Raw genomic sequence first — 20,356 nt, 5'->3', positions numbered from 1 at the left:
GCTACTTTTGTAATATTATTTCCAGTTGTTAATATAATAGTTTATTTGATTTTTATTTAGTTCTAAATATAAAATCTTTATTTTTTTTTTTTCAAGGTACTTGTTGTAGTAGTTAAACATGTTAAGTATTTTATTACATGATAATTCTAGTATATACACATAAGCAAGAGTATTTTAAAGAAAATAACACCTATTTATTACAAATAACTAACTTAACTAATTTTCTTGATCTACTACCTCCGGTCCTAATTATAAGACCCAGTTGACTTATTTGAGGAGATTAAGGAAGTAAGTTAAATTAGTTATTTGTGATAAATAAGTGTTGTTATTCCTAAAATATCCTTGCTAATTAAGTGTATTGGCTAAAACTATCATTATTAGAAGGACTATCTTAGAAAAAAATGTATAAATATGAGAGACAAAATGGATTGGGGTCTTATAATTAGGACTAAACAAAAAGTCAAACGGGGTCTTATATTAAGGACCGGAGGTAGTATTTAAATTAATCAATCAGGTCTTATATTAACTATCTGAGGTAGTATTTGAGAAAAGAATATACAAAAGCAATTATAAGCCGAAACTTGACCATCACAAAATTCAGAAGATGAAGAAGGGGGCGAAGAAGAAGTGGGTTGAACACAAGAGAGCAAAAGATAATACTTACACGAGGGCAAAAGATGATACCTTGCTCTTTCACAATAAAATGCCATATATTCTTGCTTGCCGGACTGCTCCATAGCGTACGGTAGAGACATATATATGTGAGTGTTGTATAAAATGAGAGTTTTTTTAATCAAAAGCAAGCAACGGCCACCACAAGATCGAGTCTCTGCAAGATGCTGATGTCGGTGAAGGCGGAGACTTTATATTATTGCACATTAGAAGGGAAGCGGGACGACGTGGTGGAGGAATACCAAAGAAAAGCCAAGATAGACAAGAGAGCAATCAGCAGCTCGAACGACACTGCGTTGCTTGTGGCGGTGAACGACGGCAGGGAGGACATCGTGGAGAAGCTGGTGGAAGCACTCAGGAGATCAGGGTCGTTGTCGGCGCTGCGGATAGGGAATATAATGAGAGGGGCGATACGCCACTGCACCGCGCAGCGTGTCGCTGGAGATGTGCTGGTGCATAGCCGACGCTCAGGAAGGCGACTCCGAATTGATCGAAGCTCGCAACGAGAAAGGAGAGACGCCTCTCTACTTGGCCGCTCTTCAAGGCCACAAGGAAGCATGTGTGTATCTTCACTATCTTTGCGCCGACAAGTCTGTGGGGCCTTGGCGACGAGGAGGCGATATGGAGACACTGTGCTTCACTGCACCATTCGCCGAGACCACTTTGGTTTCACCCTAAATCTCTCATGAATAATCTCGATGATTTGGTTTGTTTTTATTATTATATATGATAATTATTCGCGGATGGATGGATTGAGAATTATATAAAATGTTAATGGCAGAGTTGGCCATGAAATCATTCGTCTGTACGGAGCCGAGATGGCGGGTTCTGTGAACGAAAAGGGGATTATTCCTTTGCACATCCTGGCCAGCAAACCCCCCGCCCTCCAAAGCACACTAACTTTAGATGCTTCAGCAAGCTTGTCTACACCTGTAAGTGCAGCACTAGTCTTACTATCTTTTTTTTTAGATACAATGTACCTACTGGTATATACTACTATCTTCTATTATTATAATAAAGTAGTATAATTGTTGGACTATGTGTTCCGTTTGATAGAAAGTATTAAAAATTAAGGATAGAGATTGGGATTGAGATTGAGAAAATCTATTATTAAAAAGATATTTGGCATAAGAGATTGTTTGATATATGGGATTAGCCGAATCCATGTATGTGGTATTGGAGGATACTATGAGGGAAAGTGGTATTCCCTAATCCCGCCTCTATGAGTTTGCCTAATCCTATATAACAAATAATTACTCTTGCTAAATACCATCGTAATGATTTTTTTCAATTACATTCTCAATCCATATCTTTTATTTTTAATGTTTCGCCAAACGAGACCTGTGAGTTTAAACAAAGCTGAGGCTTTGTTTGGTGCTTTGGTTCAATGGAGTACAGGAGAGGGGAGAAGAGGTATTTAAATAATTCTTATTTGATTTTTAGAAGAAGTAGGGGGTGGAAAGCTAATTAAAAATTGATAACTGTACTTTTATCATTTTATTTAAATTATTTCTCTTATAATATTTATATCAGAATTATTATTTCTTGGCTTATGAATGTCCAAAACACATGTTACCTTATCCCACTTATATATGAAAAAGCATTTTTTATATGCGTTTTAAAGGATGACTTTATTAGTGTGGCATGCTATCTTTTTAATTTTAATATATTTTTTAAATTATAAAATTTTAACATTCTATCTCAATAGTATTATAATTATGATGTGTGTGTTGTGTCTGGAGGCTTTAGTCTGTATAGTAAAAAACTGAAAGGAAGCCAGAAAACGACGCGTACGCAACACGAGCCTCTGTGAAGAGAGTGAAACGAGGTTTTAGTCTGAAAGCTAATAATCAAATATTTTTTTGAAAAATATAAGCATTGGGCAATTTAGTAGATTCGTAGATTATTTCTTTACTTCATTAAAAAAAAAAAAGTTTAGAGAGGAGGGGAGGAGAGGACTAGGAGAGCGGAGAAAGATCATTTTTTTTTCCAATCTTTACTCTACGGTGAAAACAAAATATACTACATGGGTGTCAATTTTTTAATCTATTTAATAATAAAAATTATAATTTAATTATCGTTTACGTTTTTAAGATAAAATGAATGTCCTGCTTACTGTACGTCTGCCAATAATTGACAACTTTCTCATGAGTAAATATGGCACCCACCAATTCTGCGGCTATATTGTTCTTTTTTCCCAAAATATAAAAAAAATTTAATTATTGTTTATTTTGAATTTTCCTCTTGTGGCGTGGAAGGCATAATAATGGGGTCGCCACTCGTCAGTATGGCACCCTCCCCCTCTTGCTTGTATATATAATCTATCTGTTATCTTCTACTACGTAGTTGACATCTCTCACAAGTATGACACCCAATTCTCCAAAATTAAAAAAAAAAAAGAAAAAGAAAAAGATTATAATTTATTTTCCTTTTCTGGCGTCGAAGGCATAATGGTGGAGGAGCCGCTCATCATACCGGAACAGCGCAGAGAACAATAGCACTTTACGGAACTGGTTAGACTCTGGAAAACCCCTGACAGGCAAGTTCCTTGATTAGTGAAAACATGCATATTTCGTTTGTATGAGTTTGATGCAATTCTTGAAATTTATAATCGGCTGCTCTTTTGTTGTTGTAGGTCGTCGTCGTGGGACCAAAACAAAAGCGGATCCAGAAGACCCATGTGAGGAAGATCATGATGGGCATGAAAATGTTCCGCCAAATTATCGGACATGTCACATTTTGATACGAGCATTAACCAACTGTATCCTGTGGCTTCTCTTTGGAGCCTTTGGTACACTCTCTACCTAACATTAACGATTCATGAACAGCCTAGCTTTGTAATAAGATAGAATGGATCATATACTGAATCTGTTGGATGATGGCATAATAATAACAAGGATGGGAGGATATAAGGAAGCAGAAAGAGAAGCACGTTTGGTGTGGTCACATACTGGAGGCACTTTGGGAGCATAAAAGTACAGCATACGTTGAAGGTGGAGGTGCGCCCCAACGCCTTCTCTCCGTCCTATATTCATCCGACGAAGATGACGACCAAGAAGAAGAATTCGCCAATCCTTTTAACAATGATCGTCTCAAATCAGGTTTCTCACTTCACCATATCCTCATTATTATCCATGTATAGACCTCCCCCTGGAATTCTTTCTTCGACACAACGTAACAAACGTTATAAGTTGTGATATCCATATGCAAGAAATACAATGATATAATACATATATATAGAGGGAGCGCAAACTCAAATCTGCTGTCATTCTAATTATAATTGCAATTGCAGGTGATGATATTATAATTGCAATTGCAGCTGATGACACTCATAATGAGCGGGAAGGTAATCGATATTTTTCACTACTCTCTCTGCAATAATTATTTATAGTATATAAAATTGTATGATAGGCCAATATATAGATAGCAAACTTTGGGTTGTGTTTTTCATTCATCGTGATTCATCTGATTTATATTCTAACCCACATCATCACAAACGTGGGAAGGATGAGTAAGTTTCGTCTGTGATATATATTGGAATATTGCAGATAATAAACAGAATGTACAGCTGACTCAGATTGATGTTCCTGACCATCAAAGCAAACAAAAAGGTAACTCTGCCATTATATCAGTCACAACCATATGAAAGCTACTTCTCACCATCTCTAAAACTGCCCGGGGAAAATCTGTCTATGTTCATCAATTCAAGAATCCTACAGTAAAATATTAAAAAGAAAAGGAAATAAGACACGGCAAACAAGAAGAGCAAAATATATGTGACTCGTATTAATTGCATGAATATGCAGGGTGTGAAGAGAGGGAAAATGGTGGTGGGGACAAAAGAGAGCCAGAATTGCTTATTGCAGCCAAAAATGGAGTAGTTGAGATAGTGAAGATAATTTTGAGGGATAAGCCTGGGGCCATCTACCAAACCAACTCTCAGGGCCGAAATGTATTGCATGTGGCTGTTGAGTTCCGGCAACCTCATATATTTGAGATCCTTAGGAAAGAGAAGTCGTGGGATGTCCTTATTCACTCAGGGGATTTTGATGGCAATAATACATTGCACATAGTAGCAAAGTCCAAACTGCAGATTCAGGGCTCCAGCGCCTTGGAGATGCAAGATGAAATCAAGTGGTACGAGGTAACTATCTATGTAAATGTTATATTTATTTTCCACTCACATATACATGTGTTAGTTATTCTTGTAATTAAGTAATTAAATTTAACTACTCTCACCATCGAGTTTGAATTGCAGCATGTGAAATCATTGCTGCCATCCTACCTCACAGTCCTAACCAACCAAGAAGGTGAAACTCCTGAAGAAACCTTCCTCAGAGAGCATAAAGATCTTGTCCAAAAGAGTGATGAATGGCTCAGTCCTACTTCTGAATCCTGCTCAGTGGTGGCTGCGCTGGTGGCCGGAGTTGCCTATGCAACATCCAGCACCGTACCGGGGGGCAACGATGACAAGACTGGCAAACCAACCTTAGAAGGACGTCCTGGATTTGATATTTTCGCTATCTCTGCACTAATTGCCCTCAGCTTTTCTGTCACTGCACTCATCATGTTCCTTTCTATACTCACCTCTCGAAAACGTCCCGCTGATTTTATGAAAAAATTGCCAGTGAAACTTCTTCTGGCCTTAAGCTCATTGTTTGTGTCTATTTTCTCAATGTTCATCTCTTTCTGTGCAGCGCATTCCTTTGTGCTTGAGGACAAGTCCAAGACATCAGTACTCCCTCTTTATGCTATCATTTGTCTTCCTGTTTCCTTCACAATTGCAGAGTTCCCGCTCTATATGGATCTTTTCAAAGGCATTTTCATGAAAGTTCAACAACCGTACGATCAGAGACGTATTTAGAGGAGGGCAGGGGGATACTGGCTAAAAAGAAAAAGGCTATGAATTTTGGAGAAATTTGGCCTTCCCTCTCCCAAATCGATCAACGATATGTGTTTACTCATGATTATATGTAGCTGGACTGGGAAGTCTCTCCCTCTCTTTCTTGTTCCACATCTTTCTTTCTTTTGTCCCCCCTCCCAATTATTATTACTTTGATATTATATTTTATCCTCTCTAGCTATTTTTTTCCACCTTAAGTGATGGCTGATTTGCTAATATGCGCTTTCAAAATTATTATTGACTTCGTGAGATTCTATAGTTTTACAAAATATTGCGTGATAATAAATGCGATCGCACATGCTTAACAATTGACAATATTGAACAGGACCAACATATCCCTCAAGTTTTTTTTTTCTTTTTTAAATCCCGTTTTTTAGACTCTGTAATATAAAGGACTAATTTTGATAGCAAAAAATAAAATAAAATAAAATAAAGGACTAATCGCAAGCGAAATTTCATATAAATAAAGATTTTAAGCTTTTGTAACAAATCTTGGTAGCATCCCTCTAATAAGTCAGATTTTTTGAGACTTCTACAATAATACAGTAGTCCTTATATAACTCCCATGTTATTTATAAGTTATTTTCAACACATTTTATAATAGTTTAGGAAAACTTTAAAACTCATGAATGTTGTTTAAAAATTTAATAAATTTCTAACTATGCCCCTCCTAAATAATTTATATTAAGAACTAAACAACATACACCAAATTTAATGAGGGATAAAAAAAGAAAACTAATGACACATCTGAACCAAAAAATTTCTTCTCCCATTTATAAATAACACCAGAGTGGTCTGGCATGTAGGGCCTAGATAATTAATAAGTCAAACTGATTATATGACCTCTTGCTACAGTTTATTTTCTTCTGAAAATCTTTATTGAAAGAGACGCTTCTTTTACTAAAAGCCGATGGAGTAAAGGAGAGTTTGGGATAAGCTGACACACGATGAAGGGGTCATCATTGTACGGTCTTCATCGATCATTAATCACCATGTTTTCTGAATGAATGATGTTTCCAGCATCTTCAGCATCACACATGAGCGAATCAGAATCGAAATTATATTAACAAAACTAGCAGTGGAACTAACTAATTAAGTGAAACCAAGGTCGTTGGAGTTACGAAGAGATTAATGACTTCAGCTTGCTTTTAATATCAGTATTTGTTAGTCACGAAACTCTTTTATAATAAATTGTTAATTTTATCCCCCAAAAAAAATCATCTTAAGAAGGATATCTTGCATATGGAGTATCTAAAATTCCATATGTCCATCAAATATTCAAATACTTGAGCGAGGGTCACTCAAACAACCTACACGTATCTTTCTTTGTTTTTTTTTTAAACAAAAACTTGTTCTTTAACGACCTTAATCCGATCCGCTCACATTAAGTTGGGTTGGCTGAGCCCAAAGGCATTGGCCCGATTGGGATAATCTAGGATCCGCTGGATTATGTCGGTCACATTGAGTTGGATCAAGTCCACAATTGCGCACATTTCTTGACCGAAACTTACGGCAGAATAACACGCGGGTCATTTCTTTGACTCCATCCAATGTGTCTGGTTTGATATGAAGCATTGATGATGAGAGCTACGGATTAAAATTATAATTGAGAAAATTTATTAAAAAAGTATATAGAAGTATTGACTACTTGTTACTTCGGATTATATTGAGCAAAGCCATATAAATGGGATCGAAGAACACTAGAATTTTCCACGCATAAATTAGATTGAGCTATAATTAGATTTTTAACCCCAAAGTCGCAACTCAGAGACCCAATCGAGTCGGCAAAAAGCTTGCAAAAGGTCTCTCTCAAGTCTCTCGATCAGTTCACTTTTGTAAGTTTCAAGATTGCCTGACCATTTTACTGTAATTTGTTCTAGGTCGTTTGTAAATAACGGTACACCCAGCTGTAAAGATAGTCAATTAAGTTCTTTAATCCTTTCTTCATCAATTCTCTGGTAACCAAATTGGCTGGAAGCTGGGCTTGAAAGGAAAAATTAAAAATGAAACAGAAGTATGCAATAACTTTTTAAGTCATATGAAAACAGTCACAGCACAGGAGATGTACGTACCCACAATACTGTTGGCTAGACGAGTACTTTTCCTGAATTCTTAGCGGGTTTCATTCTTATGTAGGGAGGAGTATATGAGAATATTTATCATCAGAATTGTTTGCTATAAGCAGAAACTTCTCAACAGTTTTTTCGTGAAGAAGGAAAAAGAAGCAGCACTTAAAAAGACGATGTCTCTAGCCTAAGTATCTACTGGGCATTTATTCTTATTACATCAACAGAAGTTCATCAAAAAATAGAAGAAATTATATAAAAAATGTGTTTGAAATGATATAAATTTCATAAGGTTTTAGTTAAGAAATACTTTGTCTTTATTTGAATTTTATTTCTTTTCATTCAATTGGAAAAATGAAAATTTTAGTGCTTAAACATCATTTTATTTGATTCTTTGTAGAACTTATTCTTTATTATTACGATTCGCACACTTGCATTATTTATAGAGTTAAAATAATCAACGGATTTTCAACCCATAAATCAATCCGAGCCCCAGTTTTTTAATTCCAGAATCTCAACAAGATCGAAGGCCAAATATAATATTTGTGCGAATTCAAGCAGCTTTAATTTGTCTTTGTAGTGTTGCGCCAAACACGCGTGTGTGTGAGAAACACATGGGTATATGCGGCTGCTGCTTTTTTCAGGACAAATATATTCCGGTATCAGCAAAAGCTCGCTAAAGTTCTCTCTCTAATTCAATTTTGTAACTTTCAAGGTTTCTAAATTTTGTGAAGGGAAGGGTGTCATGAATCTAACAAATATTTGTGGGACCCAAGGAAGACACGTGGCTTGTCATCACCTCATATGTGGTTCCTCCGCATGATGCCGTTAGAGATAACCGAATGAGAAAGGAATCCCAACAACATGAAGCAAGCTGAGGCAATATGTGAGCGGAGGATGTGATTGAAAAGGATGCGGATGATTTGTACGATATTCTTTCTGGTCCCATCCTTGGGAATCTTTTTGTGGCTCACTTCTCCTTTCGTTCCCTCTGTTTCTATCAATTTGTTTACAGAGTTATTTGAATGTATTTTTAGATGCTTGTAGTTTTTATGAGTGGTTGAATATTAAATATGTGCTGATGGTTCCACTGTGTTGAGACACTTAGGATTTAGGTGATCACACAGGAAAACCAAATTGTGGGCTATCGTGGATGACAAAGCGATTACTCCTCTGCACATCCTGGCCAGCAAACCCTCCGCCTTCCATTACCGCACTAACGTTAAAACAGTGTCACCTGAACGTCGATCGTCACTTTAGAATGAATCTTTCTCAACGCGTAGGAATTAGAAGCTCCTCTGTTTGCACTCTCTCTCTCTTTCTTCTCTCTGCACCTCTTGCGAGAGCTAAGATGCTTTTTGCTTTTGATGATTCTTGTGGTATGATGAGCACGAAAGGTATCTATTGTGTACATCATAAAAGCGAAGTTAGATATGGATTTCATTTATGGCTTCTTCGCCACGCTTTATTTTCTTTCTTTCTTTTAACCTTTATTCAAATCAACGTTGTCCCCACCTATTTATCTTTCTCTGTTATGAAGCTCATCAAACTAATCTGGTATTCATTCTTTTTGTTAGTGTGTTGTGCAAGTGCAGAGTTTGGTATAAAATGACATAAACCTGGATGGGGATCCAAGTTGAAGTGGTGAACATTGTGGTCATCACATATTCTTCATGATCGTCAAACCCGAATAAATGGATATGGACAATTTTCCTCCATTTTCTGGTTTATATATTTTTGCCTAAACTGAAGCGTAAGATAAAACTAATATAAAAATATGCCTTGTATCGTACGTCAAAAGTGAGAAAATGATACAAGTTGATAAGATTAGAAATGAGGCCTATTTTCTCATTATTATTTATTCAATGCCTCCCGAGTCGCAACCTTCCTCCTCGAATAAAACAAAAGATACATTGATTTTTCTGAAGAGAGGGATGGCTAATAATTACTCCATCCAGTCCTTATTATAACATTCTTAACTAATTTTCACATAGCAAGAATTGAAAGTTAAAGCATTAAATTGGTCTTAAATTAATAATTTTTTTTTAAGTTTACCCTCACTTAAATGAAGATAGAGAAGCACCAATTATGAGGAGTTCATGAAAAAAACACTAAATCTTACTTCTCTGGTCTTATTTATAAGGCACTTTCAGCATATTTTACATAGACCAAGAAAAACCTTAAAATGCATTAAACATGTTTTACATAGATCAAGAAAAACCTTAAAATGCATTAACTCTTTATTAAAATATAACAAATTTTCAAGTTTACCTATATTTAATATATACCATTTTCAAAAGAGATAACTACCTATATTATAATAAATTAGGACAAAATAGTACATTCATATTGAAAATTTAATAAAGTGACTCATAAATAGGACAAAAAAAACCTTCTCTCTCTACTCTATAAATAGGACCGGGGTAGTAATTAATGATGAGCGTAAAATGAGAAAAAATCATTAATGAGTTAGCTATTGACTTGTATTTGGGATAAAAAAAAAAAAGCTTCTAGAATAGGCCTTTTAATAGGGATTTGAGGGAGCAAGAAATATTATTAGTGACAAAGAGAAATTTGGTCTAAGAAAAAGAGTTGGTTGCTCATAAAGTAATAAACTAACGTTTAAACCTCATTAAATCATATTTAATACCAAAGCTCTTAAAAATAAAAAAGAAAGGGGAGAAAAAAGTATTTTTCTTGGGGTGAAACACATGGGCATAGATGGCGCTTTTCCACAGGGCAAAGCGAAAGCTCTGTCTAAAAAGAGAGTATCAATTTTGTAGTAATTTTGAAGATTATATTGCTAATTTGAGAAGGCAAAATGGGGAGGCACCAGATTAATTAAGCATAGGTAATTTATTATATTAAAAAAAGGGAAAAGAAATAAAAAGGATCAGTGGGAGCTTTTAAAAATTAAAATAGTTAGTGCCGTCGGAAGGCACATTTTATTTGAGAAATGAGAATGATCCCTTGAGAATGAATACTCTGTGCCGACACGTATGAATCGGAAGCCAGTTTGCCCTATTTGCATATCCCAAAAAGAGTCATACGAAACCCCACTCGGGATTTAGTACGGATGGAACATTTAGTCTTTTAAACTCAACACGCATTCAATTCAACACATTCCTTTTTATCTTAACAGAGCAATTAAAGTTTTAATGCAAGTTGAGAACTGTATATAGGTGGCGTCAATTTATTATTACTCCTCCGGTTCTTAATATAAGACTCATTTAATTAATTTGATTAAATTAAGGAAGTTAGCTAAGTTAGTTAATTATAAAAAATGTGACACGTTTTTCCTAAAACATCATAATCATCTTTCTTAATACCCCCTCTCTCTCTTCTACTTGATTATGGTTGAGGGAGTATCTATAGGGGTAATTTAGAGAACATTGATAAATATGATAAATGGGTCTTATATTTAGGACCAAAACTAACTCAACAATTGGGTCCTATATTAAGGACCGGAGGAGTATTATTATTGTTTCAAAGTTATTTTTCAAAAGAAATAGCGTTGTCTCTGACGGAAGGGACAAATTAACTAACTTTGGGCCAGGGTGACATACGTACGTGTGTGTGTGTGTTTGTTCACAGACAGATGTTCATCCCACCTTCTCTTTTGTCACACTTTTCTTTTTTTCTTTTCGATTTTCAAATAATTAAAAATATATGCCAAGAACCTTTAACTCAAGTGGCAACTCACATAATAAAAGGTGGTGAGATTAATCTAAGAGTGGGTATGTGGTGCGTGTGGCTGTGTGTCTCCCTTAAATTCATACTAGTTGTGTGCACATTTTTTTTGGTGATAAGGTATATTCACTTTTTTTTGGGGTTAATTAACATGCCTATTACACACATCCACGGGAAGAAATTGTTTGGGAAGAGTATTATGGTCAGGATGGGGCCATTATTGCTACAATGTGTGCGGTTACACTTTCCAACACGTATTTATTTGATTATATACTCCTCTGGTCCTATTTATAGGGCAGAGAGAGAAGGTATTTTTTGGTCCTATTTATAGGGTACTGAGAGAAATTTTCTGTATGGATGTATAATTTTACCCCTCATTTATTATTGTGTTGACTTTATTTATATGAAGTATAATGTCTATTAAATAGAGATAAAGTTAGAAAGTTATTAAAATTTAAATAAGAGTTAATGAAACTTAAGATTTTTCTTGATCTGTGTAAAACATACTAGAAGTACCTTATAAATAAAACCAAAGGAGTATAAGCAATTGTCAACTTAAACAGAATCGCTAAATTCAGGGGTGCTCAGATTATCTCTTGGTTCACCTCTCCAGGCTACGCTTAGCACACTATGTACAGTACTTTATTTTTGGGTTTATGTTTTACCATGCCACCACACTTTTCAAAGGGCTGGAGAGGATCCATCTGAACGTCATAGGATGTTTGTTTCTAGGTTATCGTTGCTCATCACATTCGAAAGGGCAAACAACGTAACGTGTTCCGTATACATATATGCATAATTATTAATTGATAAAAAAATGAAAAAAGAAAAAGATATCACATTGCCCTTCCACAATATAATGAAAAGAGATTCATCTGTACTGTACTACAGACACACATGGGAGCAGCTGAGCAGTATAAAAAGCGAGTTTTGGGAGCGAAGTGACCACCAGCCACTGCCACCATCTTAACACACACATAGTCACGTTGTGTTGGTTCGTGCATCGGGGCAAAATGCAACGTATGGATTCCCTTACGGATGTTCTGGTGACGGCGGACAGTTTACACGATTCCACGCTAGAGGGTGATTGGGATGAAGCTTTGACGATATACAAAAACAAAGTGAGTATTATTCACGATAAACCGATCAACAACGCCGGCGACACAGTGTTGCATGTGGCGGTGGAGGACTACAGAGGAGATATGGTGGAGAAGCTAGTAATGGAAATCACGAGAAGTGGGTCGTTGTCTGCGCTGGGAAAAATGAATGATCGAGGAGATACCCCACTGCACTGTGCAGCATCAATAGGGTCCCTCGAGATGTGCAAGTGCATCGCCGAAGCTCAACGGGACGCCCAACTGATTGAAGCTCGCAACAAGAGAGGGGAGACTCCTCTCTTCTTGGCCGCTCTTCACGGCCATATGGATGCTTTGCTTTACCTCCACTCTCGTTGCCCCGACCCAACTGCGCGCCTCTGGAGAAGATCCAGAGCGATGGAGAGAATATCCTTCACTGCACCATCCGCCGAGACCACTTTGGTTGGTTACTCCGAGCCCTTGTTGATTCATTAATCATTTATTTATATATGGCCTTGTTAACTCATTCTTGTTCGCATTCACAGAGTTGGCATTTCAAATCATTCATCTTTACGGAGGGTAAATAGTGGGCTCTTTGGATGAAGGGGGAATTACCCCTCTCCATATCCTGGCCGACAAACCTTCCGCCTTTGAAAGCAGCAGCAGTTTTAGATGGTATCACAAGCTTGTCTACGACTGTAAGTATGCCAGTAGTACGTATTTATTTACCTCTTTCCCAAAAGGGGGGAAAAAAAGAAGTAGGAGCCAACACCAACGAGTCAGGCCCCACATCTGATTTTTATTTTGAGAGAATTTTCATGAAGTCTCAAGCCAAGAATTTAATAATAAAAAAATCTTAATGATAATTGAGCAGCATTTTAATAAAGAAAACGATTAGAAGTTTTTGCTGTTGATTTGTTATTTAAATTTTTATTGATTACATTTTTCTCCTTTTAATCTCCTCGTAATTCTTTCTGTTATTTTTTGTCTCCCTTGTACGACCTCTTCCATTACCCGACAAGACAAAGCTTAATTCATGAAAACAAAATAAAGAAGTTAAGAACATGAACCCCTTCATGGATGTCAATTTGTAAATTTTTAAAATAAAAACTAAATTATAAGTATTCTTTATATTTTAGAATACACACAGTCTCCTAGATATGTCAATAATTCAAGTATTTATTTATTTTCCTTTTGTGGCGGAAGGCATATACGTGAAGCCATTGAGGAGCCTCGAACAGCACCCAAAGACTAGCCCATTGCTCTGGATAAAGTTGTCTGAAAGACAAAGAACCCAGGCTGGCAAGTTCAATCTAAATGAAAACATACTTCGTATATCTTTAGTTTGCTCAGTTTTTTCTCAAATGCAGTGTTAAGTAGTCTAGCTAGGGTGGCTTGTTTGGGTTTGATCATATATATATGTTCCTTCATAATTAAAGTATCTTATGATCTGTTGTTCATGTTTGATTTGTTGTACGAAGGAGCGGATGCAGAAAACCCAAGTTCCGACGGATATGAAAATGTGCCGCCAAATTATTGGACATGTTTTGACATTTTCGCGCGTGCATTCACCTTTGTTATTCGGCCTGTCGTTACCCTTGGTATGCACTCTCCATCTCTACCTAATTATTCCTCCGGTTCCAAATATAAAACCTACTTTATGACGTAAATTACATTATAAAATAGGTCTTATATTTACGACCGAAGTAGTATAATATTAGTAACTGACAAGTACTGGCTTAATTGTGCTGATATATATAATTATGGGTTAAGACGCATCCAGTAGCCTAAAATATTTTTTTAGATGCATCCAATACCCTAAAGTATTTATGTTGTATCCACACCCTAAAATATTTTTTAGTGCAATTTTACACATAGCAATTTAAGGCATTGAATGCATCAAAAATATAATTTCAGGTATTGGGCACACTTTAAAAAATACTTTAGGATGCTAGATACACTAAAATATAACTTAGGGTGTTGAACACATATAAAAAAAATACTTCAGGATACTGGATGTATTATAAAATATTTTAGGGTGCTAGATGCATCATAGTCCTATAATTATTTGTGAATCATGGTTTTATTTCTCTGTTGATCGTATATGTGGTTTTGTTTATAAAAAGGGTTTCGGGAACTAGAGATTGAGAAACAAAAGCACGTCTGGTGTCACCAAATACTGGATCGACTTTGGCAGAATAAAGATGTAGCATACGTTGGAGGTGGAAATGCCCTCCCAAGCTATTCCTTACGTTATGAAGACCTATTGGTCGGATCGTTGACAAACAAGGTTTTTCACTTTTAATTGAAATTTCCCAATTTCTCTGCAAAAACTACGCAATTAATTGCAGGCCGAAGTTAATATAGAACCCGAATTTGGGTTGTCATATTACTCTTATTGTGCTTAATCTGATTTATATTCTAATTTTTAAAACGATCCAAAATCTAATCTCGACTATAGGAATTGCAGATAAAAAGAACAAGGAGACTGAAATTGTTGAGGAGGGTGAAGAAAAAATAGAAGGTAGCTGTCTAATATTAATTATATAACTATAGATTATGGATGACAAGACGTGGCCGAAATTTCTAAATAGAGTGCCACCAATTTATAATTTAATAATTGCAGTTGCAGGACAAGTGATGAGACCAAATGATGATAGCAATCAGGATCAACAGAAAGGTAATCGAAATTTTCCTATTTCTCTGCAAAACCTATGTAATATAATTAACTGCAGGCCAAAATTAATATTCACTGGAACTACCGAAGGAGATTCCACTGCGCCATATTCATTGGATTTATCTGCAGGCGACGGAGAGAAGGAGGAAGAATGGGACAGGAAGGAGTCGGCATTATTTATAGCAGCGAAAAATGGAATTTTGGAAATACTGGAGAAAATTCTGAAGGATAAACCAGGGGCTATCCATGAAACCAACTCGAAAGGCCAAAATGTGTTGCATATAGCAGTCGAGTACAGGCAACCCTATGTTTCTAAGCTTCTCAAGCAGCAGAGGCTGTGGCATAAACTCCTTCAGTCGGTGGATTTCGGTGACAATAATATATTGCACATGGCGGCAAAGTACGAATCGCAGTTTCATCGGGGCCCTAGTGCCTTGCAGATGCAACATGACACCAAGTGGTATAAGGTAAATATGTAGATATGATATGCATTTTCCGCTCTCAGATACTTGTATTGGTTATCCTTGTAAATATTTAAGTTTAAGTACTCTGACGATTGAGTTTGAATTGCAGCATGTGAAATCGTTGGTGCCATCCTACGCAGCATTCCTTAAAAACCGAGAAGGTAAAACTCCAGAAGAAGTCTTCTTTACATATCATAAAGATCTTGTCGAAAAGAGTGATGAATGGCTTAGTCGTACATCTGAATCCTGCTCAGTGGTGGCCGCGCTGGTTGCCGGAGTTGCCTATGCAACATCAACCACTGTACCCGGTGGCAACGATGACAAGACCGGCAAACCAACCTTAGAAAGACGTCCTGGATTTGATATTTTTGCGATCTCTGCACTCATGGCACTCTGCTTCTCTGTCACTGCACTCATCTTGTTCCTTTCCATCCTGACCTCACGAAAACAACCCGCTGATTTTATGAAAAAATTGCCTTTGAAACTTTTTTCGGCCTTAAGCTCACTGTTTCTGTCCATTATCTCAATGTTCATCTCTTTCTGCGCTGCGCATTCCTTTGTGCTTGAGGACAAGTCCAAGAACTCAGTAGCGCTCATCCTCTATTGTATCGTTTGTCTTCCTATTTCCTTCACAATTCTAGAATTTCCACTCTACATGGATCTTTTCAGAGGTATTTTTACGAAAGTTCAACGACCATACTATCAGAAAAGTATTTAAAAGGGGTAGAAGGGGCAATGGCTCAAAATAATAACCCCACGACTTTTGGAGAAATTGAGCCTTTCCGCTTGGATAATTCCTAAGTCCATCAACAATTATGTTTATTCATGATTATATGTAGCTGGGGATTCTCTCCCTCCCATCTTCCATATATATCTTTCTTTAATTTCTTTCTCCCTTCCCCTCCTAATGATTATTAGTACAATAATGTATTTTATCCTTGCTAGATTTTCCCATATTAACATTGCTGATTTGCCCTTCAATGTCGATCTTGTGAAATTCTAGTTCTGCGAAATATTGCCCGACAAGAAATACCATTGCACATGTTTGACACTTTTGATCATGAACATGAAACAATCTACATCATCCCTCGAGTTTTAGAGGGGAAAAAAATCTTTGACTTCTTTAGACTCTTTTTACAACACAAAAAACCAATTGCAAGCAAAATTTCATATAAATAAAATTTTTGCGCTTTCGTGAGATCTAAGCCGAATTTTCTGATGAGTTAAATCTTTTGAAAACCCCACAGTAACGGACTCAGTTTATATGCGTATCAGTCTTGATAAATATTCAAATTCATCATATTTGAAACATCTAAATCTAATATAGATAGTACACATTTAAAAGTTTCAATTGATTATTTTTAAATAAAAGATTATTCTTTGAAAAAAAATAGTTAACAACATATTATCTTTGTTTTCGAGATTATTCTTTGGAAAAAAAAAAGTAAACAGATTATCTTTATTTTAGATTTTGTATTTATTAAAATAATTATTTTGAAAATAAATTAAAATAAAAAAAAGAGATATGAATATTCATTTTTTATCTCGACAGTTCATATTTAATTTTTTTATTTTTTATTTTTTATAGGTATGAAATTCAAGATGAAAATAATCTCTCAAATTTTGGTGTTTTAAAGCATAATTTTTTAATTCAAAAATCATAAATTGAAAATTTTAAATCTAAACCATTGCAATTAGATTTAGATAGAGAGTGCGTGTGTGTGTCATTACAATGACCCCAAAATCGTTTTCAATCTACATATATCATATGAAGGCCCGCTTGCAACAATATATTTATATGGGGATTCGACTCCTATTAAGAAAATCTCTTTCTTCCAAGCTAAACAAGTTAATTACCAATTATGAGGATTAGGCTGATTATTAAATCAACTAGAAACTCAAAGTAAATATGATATCCATCGATTTGTTGCGTGGATATGTAGAAGCACGCTATGATGATCCAGAGAAACGTGTGGCTTCTGAACCCATTGAGATGACCCAAGAATTTCGCTATTTCGATTTTGCTAGTCCTTGGGAACAGCGTAGCGACGGATGATTCAGAATCTGAATAATATTATATTAATACTTTTTTTAATCACTTCCGGTACTGGCAGGGGCCCTCCGAGGCCCGCAAGGCTGCAAACTTCCACTCTCGCGCAGCAGGAGAAACATGGCGTGAAGGAGAGGGTTGGGGGGGATGAAGCTCGACAGGGAGCTATCTTCCAATCCCCCTTACCTGCGAGGATGGAGGAGCGGGAGAATAAACAACCCAGAATTTTAGACGCACTTTACCCACCCTTAACCGTAATGTTAAATTATTCAAGACTCAACTTATCTAAAATTTTCAGTCGCAAAAAAAAAAACTTATCTAGATTTTTTAATGAAAAAAAGGAAATTTATATATAAATATAAATGGAGTTTAAAAATTGGTAATCGAAAAGTTCGTTTATAAATAATATTTATTTTATTTTAAAAATAAAAAATGAAAATGATTGAAATAATTTATGAGGAAGAGAAAAAAAGAAAAAGTAGAGAATCCCACGCAACACAAATTTAACATCAGTACGCACATTTGAACAAACATTGTCACTTGAGAATGATTATTTCTCAGCACAGAGGAATTAGATCTGCACGCACGAAACACCATGCAAACCATCCTTTCCTTTTTTTCTCTTTCTTGTTGCATTCTTACAAGTCATATACATAATCACATCACTCAATTAATTTGTTGCTGCACAGAATTCGAATCTGGTGGCACCCCACACATCTCATCTGAATTGTTACATGCTCAGAAAAGAAAATTAGAACCCTTTTTCCCGCAAGATGCGTTTATTTGAATTTAAGAGATCCTAATTAGAGTAAAAAATTAATGTTGAGTAATACTACCTTCAGTTTTTAGTATAAAAACTAGTTTGATTTTTAATTTGGTCTTAAATATAAAATCTCAATTTATTTTGTGTATCATATTTATCCATTTTTTTTTCAAGGTACTCCTTGTAGTAGTTGCACATGTTAAAATACCTTTGCTAATGCATATAATTAGCAAGAGTATTTTAGGAAAGACAATGTTTATTTATTACAAATAACTACCTTAACTTATTTTTTTTAATTTATTTAAATTATCATGATCAAATTAAATTTGATTTAGAATACAATAAGTGATGCAACCAAGGTCATTCTCTTGTTGACCTAAAAATTATTTAGATCCTAATCTAACTAAATATAAAAATTGCTATTAAAACATAAAAGGAGCTTTTAGCTGTTGAGATGCACGTTTGGGACCCCAAACGTGATCCCAAATAGGCCCTTAGTATATGTTTGGGATTGCTTCTGTGAAAATGAGCTTTTTAGTCCCAACGAGCCGTACCAGTGAAGCTATTTTACATTGCTTCTAAAGAAAAAGTTTGTTCTTGCCGTGGAGAGGGAAGATGTACAAGAGGGAAAAAGACAAAACGGGGTCCATCTTTGTACTATAAAACATAAAAAGATAGAATTTCTCTGGAAAAAACCCCAATCACTACAAAAAAATATGTTAATTCTAGCGGTTATGGTGTTACATTTCTAGCGGTTTTAACCGCTACAAATAACATTTGTAGCGGTTAACGAAACCGCTAGAAAAACAGGTGTTAGAAAAAATTTCTAGCGGTTATCTCAACCGCTACACATCATGGTCAAAACGATAGAACATTTCTAGCGGTTACGAACCGCTAGAAATTATCTGAAGGAGACACATTACTAGCGGTTACAAAACCGCTAGAAATTTTTTCCGGGGAAAGGTTTCTAGCGGTTTTATAACCGCTAGAAAAGTTTCCCCGGAAAAAATTTCTAGCGGTTTTGTAACCGCTAGAAACCTGCTAAACGGGAATTAAATAATTTCAGTAGCGCGCGAAAATTACTAGCGGTTATAGAACCGCTAGAAATATTTGGGAAATTAAATTTTCACACCAATTGAATTTTTAGAATGGCGGGAAAATTTTCTAGCGGTTCTTAACCGCTAGAAAGTTTGGCGCGAAATTTAAATTTGACGAAATATTTCTAGCGGTTCTGAACCGCTAGAAATGTTTACCGTGCCAGAAAAAAAAATTTATGGTTTTTCATATTATAATTTTAAAAACCATTAAATAAATTATTTTGAAGAATTTTTGTTAATTTGTATAATTAGTTATATGTTACATTTTATATATTCAAATTTTGTAATAAAAAATATGTAATTAAATTATGAATGTGTTAAAAGAAGTGAATTTAATCTAACAAGATAATTTAATTGAATATTTAATAAGATAGTTGAATTGAAGATGATATATTTTGGAATATTGAACCTATAGTATTAAGTTGATGAGTATTTGAATCAGTTGAGGAGGGCATGACAAATGTGGAGAAGAAAAATCTGAAAGGAAAGGAGAAATAAATATGTTAGTAAATTTTAAATAAAAACAAATAAAAGATACAATGAATTATAAAATAAAATTCACTTACCATAGAGTAAAAGAAAAAAATCACAATATGAGATAGTAAGAAAAAAAGAGAGAATTATGAAGAAGAATAGGAGAGGAAGGAAAAGAGATGGAGTAAATGAATGTAGAGAAGATATGGTATTTATAGAGATCAGCGACACATTTGTAGCGGTGTTTTTGTAGCGTTTTATAACATTTTGTAGCTGTTATTCATTTTCTAGCGTATATAAAAGCGCTAGTAATTAGTAGCGGTTACATATGTAGCGGTTATTAACCGCTAGAAAGTTAGTATTTTTTATTTTTAAAATCTGAACGAATTTTAATTTACAGGTATGTATTTTGTAGCGGTTCATA

At 35.3% G+C, this 20,356-nt stretch overlaps 2 protein-coding genes across 2 annotated transcripts; both read left to right on the top strand.

Moving 5' to 3' along the window:
- Positions 1-1,490: 1,490 nt before the first annotated feature.
- LOC114720632 (ankyrin repeat-containing protein At5g02620-like) lies at positions 1,491-5,536 on the top strand. The gene is made up of 7 exons (XM_028906295.1): positions 1,491-1,604; positions 3,308-3,371; positions 3,570-3,773; positions 3,965-4,018; positions 4,221-4,283; positions 4,479-4,816; positions 4,931-5,536. The coding sequence occupies exons 1-7, from the start codon at positions 1,491-1,493 to the stop codon at positions 5,534-5,536; spliced, it is 1,443 nt and encodes a 480-aa protein (XP_028762128.1).
- Positions 5,537-12,353: 6,817 nt separating this feature from the next.
- LOC114720666 (uncharacterized) lies at positions 12,354-17,604 on the top strand. Its single transcript, XM_028906337.1, has 6 exons — positions 12,354-12,869; positions 12,953-12,986; positions 13,889-14,072; positions 15,143-15,551; positions 15,658-16,219; positions 17,492-17,604. The coding sequence occupies exons 1-6, from the start codon at positions 12,354-12,356 to the stop codon at positions 17,602-17,604; spliced, it is 1,818 nt and encodes a 605-aa protein (XP_028762170.1).
- Positions 17,605-20,356: the final 2,752 nt, after the last annotated feature.

This window comes from Neltuma alba, unplaced genomic scaffold (genome assembly GCF_004799145.2).
Source record: "Neltuma alba isolate B1F8T4 unplaced genomic scaffold, ASM479914v2 tig00011993_pilon, whole genome shotgun sequence".
NCBI classification, from domain to species: Eukaryota; Viridiplantae; Streptophyta; class Magnoliopsida; order Fabales; family Fabaceae; genus Neltuma; species Neltuma alba.
Note: the sequence above shows the minus strand (reverse complement) of the source record. Positions and strands in the feature narration are given on the sequence as shown.

Bases quoted from the DNA above. Each gene is read 5' to 3' on its own strand.
- LOC114720632 (XM_028906295.1), top strand. From the start codon at position 1,491: ATGGCGGGTTCTGTGAACGAAAAGGGGATTATTCCTTTGCACATCCTG. The intron at 3,774-3,964 runs GTTTCTCACTTC...TTGCAATTGCAG, and splicing joins CAATGATCGTCTCAAATCAG to GTGATGATATTATAATTGCA. The intron at 4,284-4,478 runs GTAACTCTGCCA...ATGAATATGCAG, and splicing joins CCATCAAAGCAAACAAAAAG to GGTGTGAAGAGAGGGAAAAT.
- LOC114720666 (XM_028906337.1), top strand. From the start codon at position 12,354: ATGGATTCCCTTACGGATGTTCTGGTGACGGCGGACAGTTTACACGAT. The intron at 12,987-13,888 runs GTAAATAGTGGG...TGTTGTACGAAG, and splicing joins ATCATTCATCTTTACGGAGG to GAGCGGATGCAGAAAACCCA. The intron at 16,220-17,491 runs GTATTTTTACGA...GTGGATATGTAG, and splicing joins CTACATGGATCTTTTCAGAG to AAGCACGCTATGATGATCCA.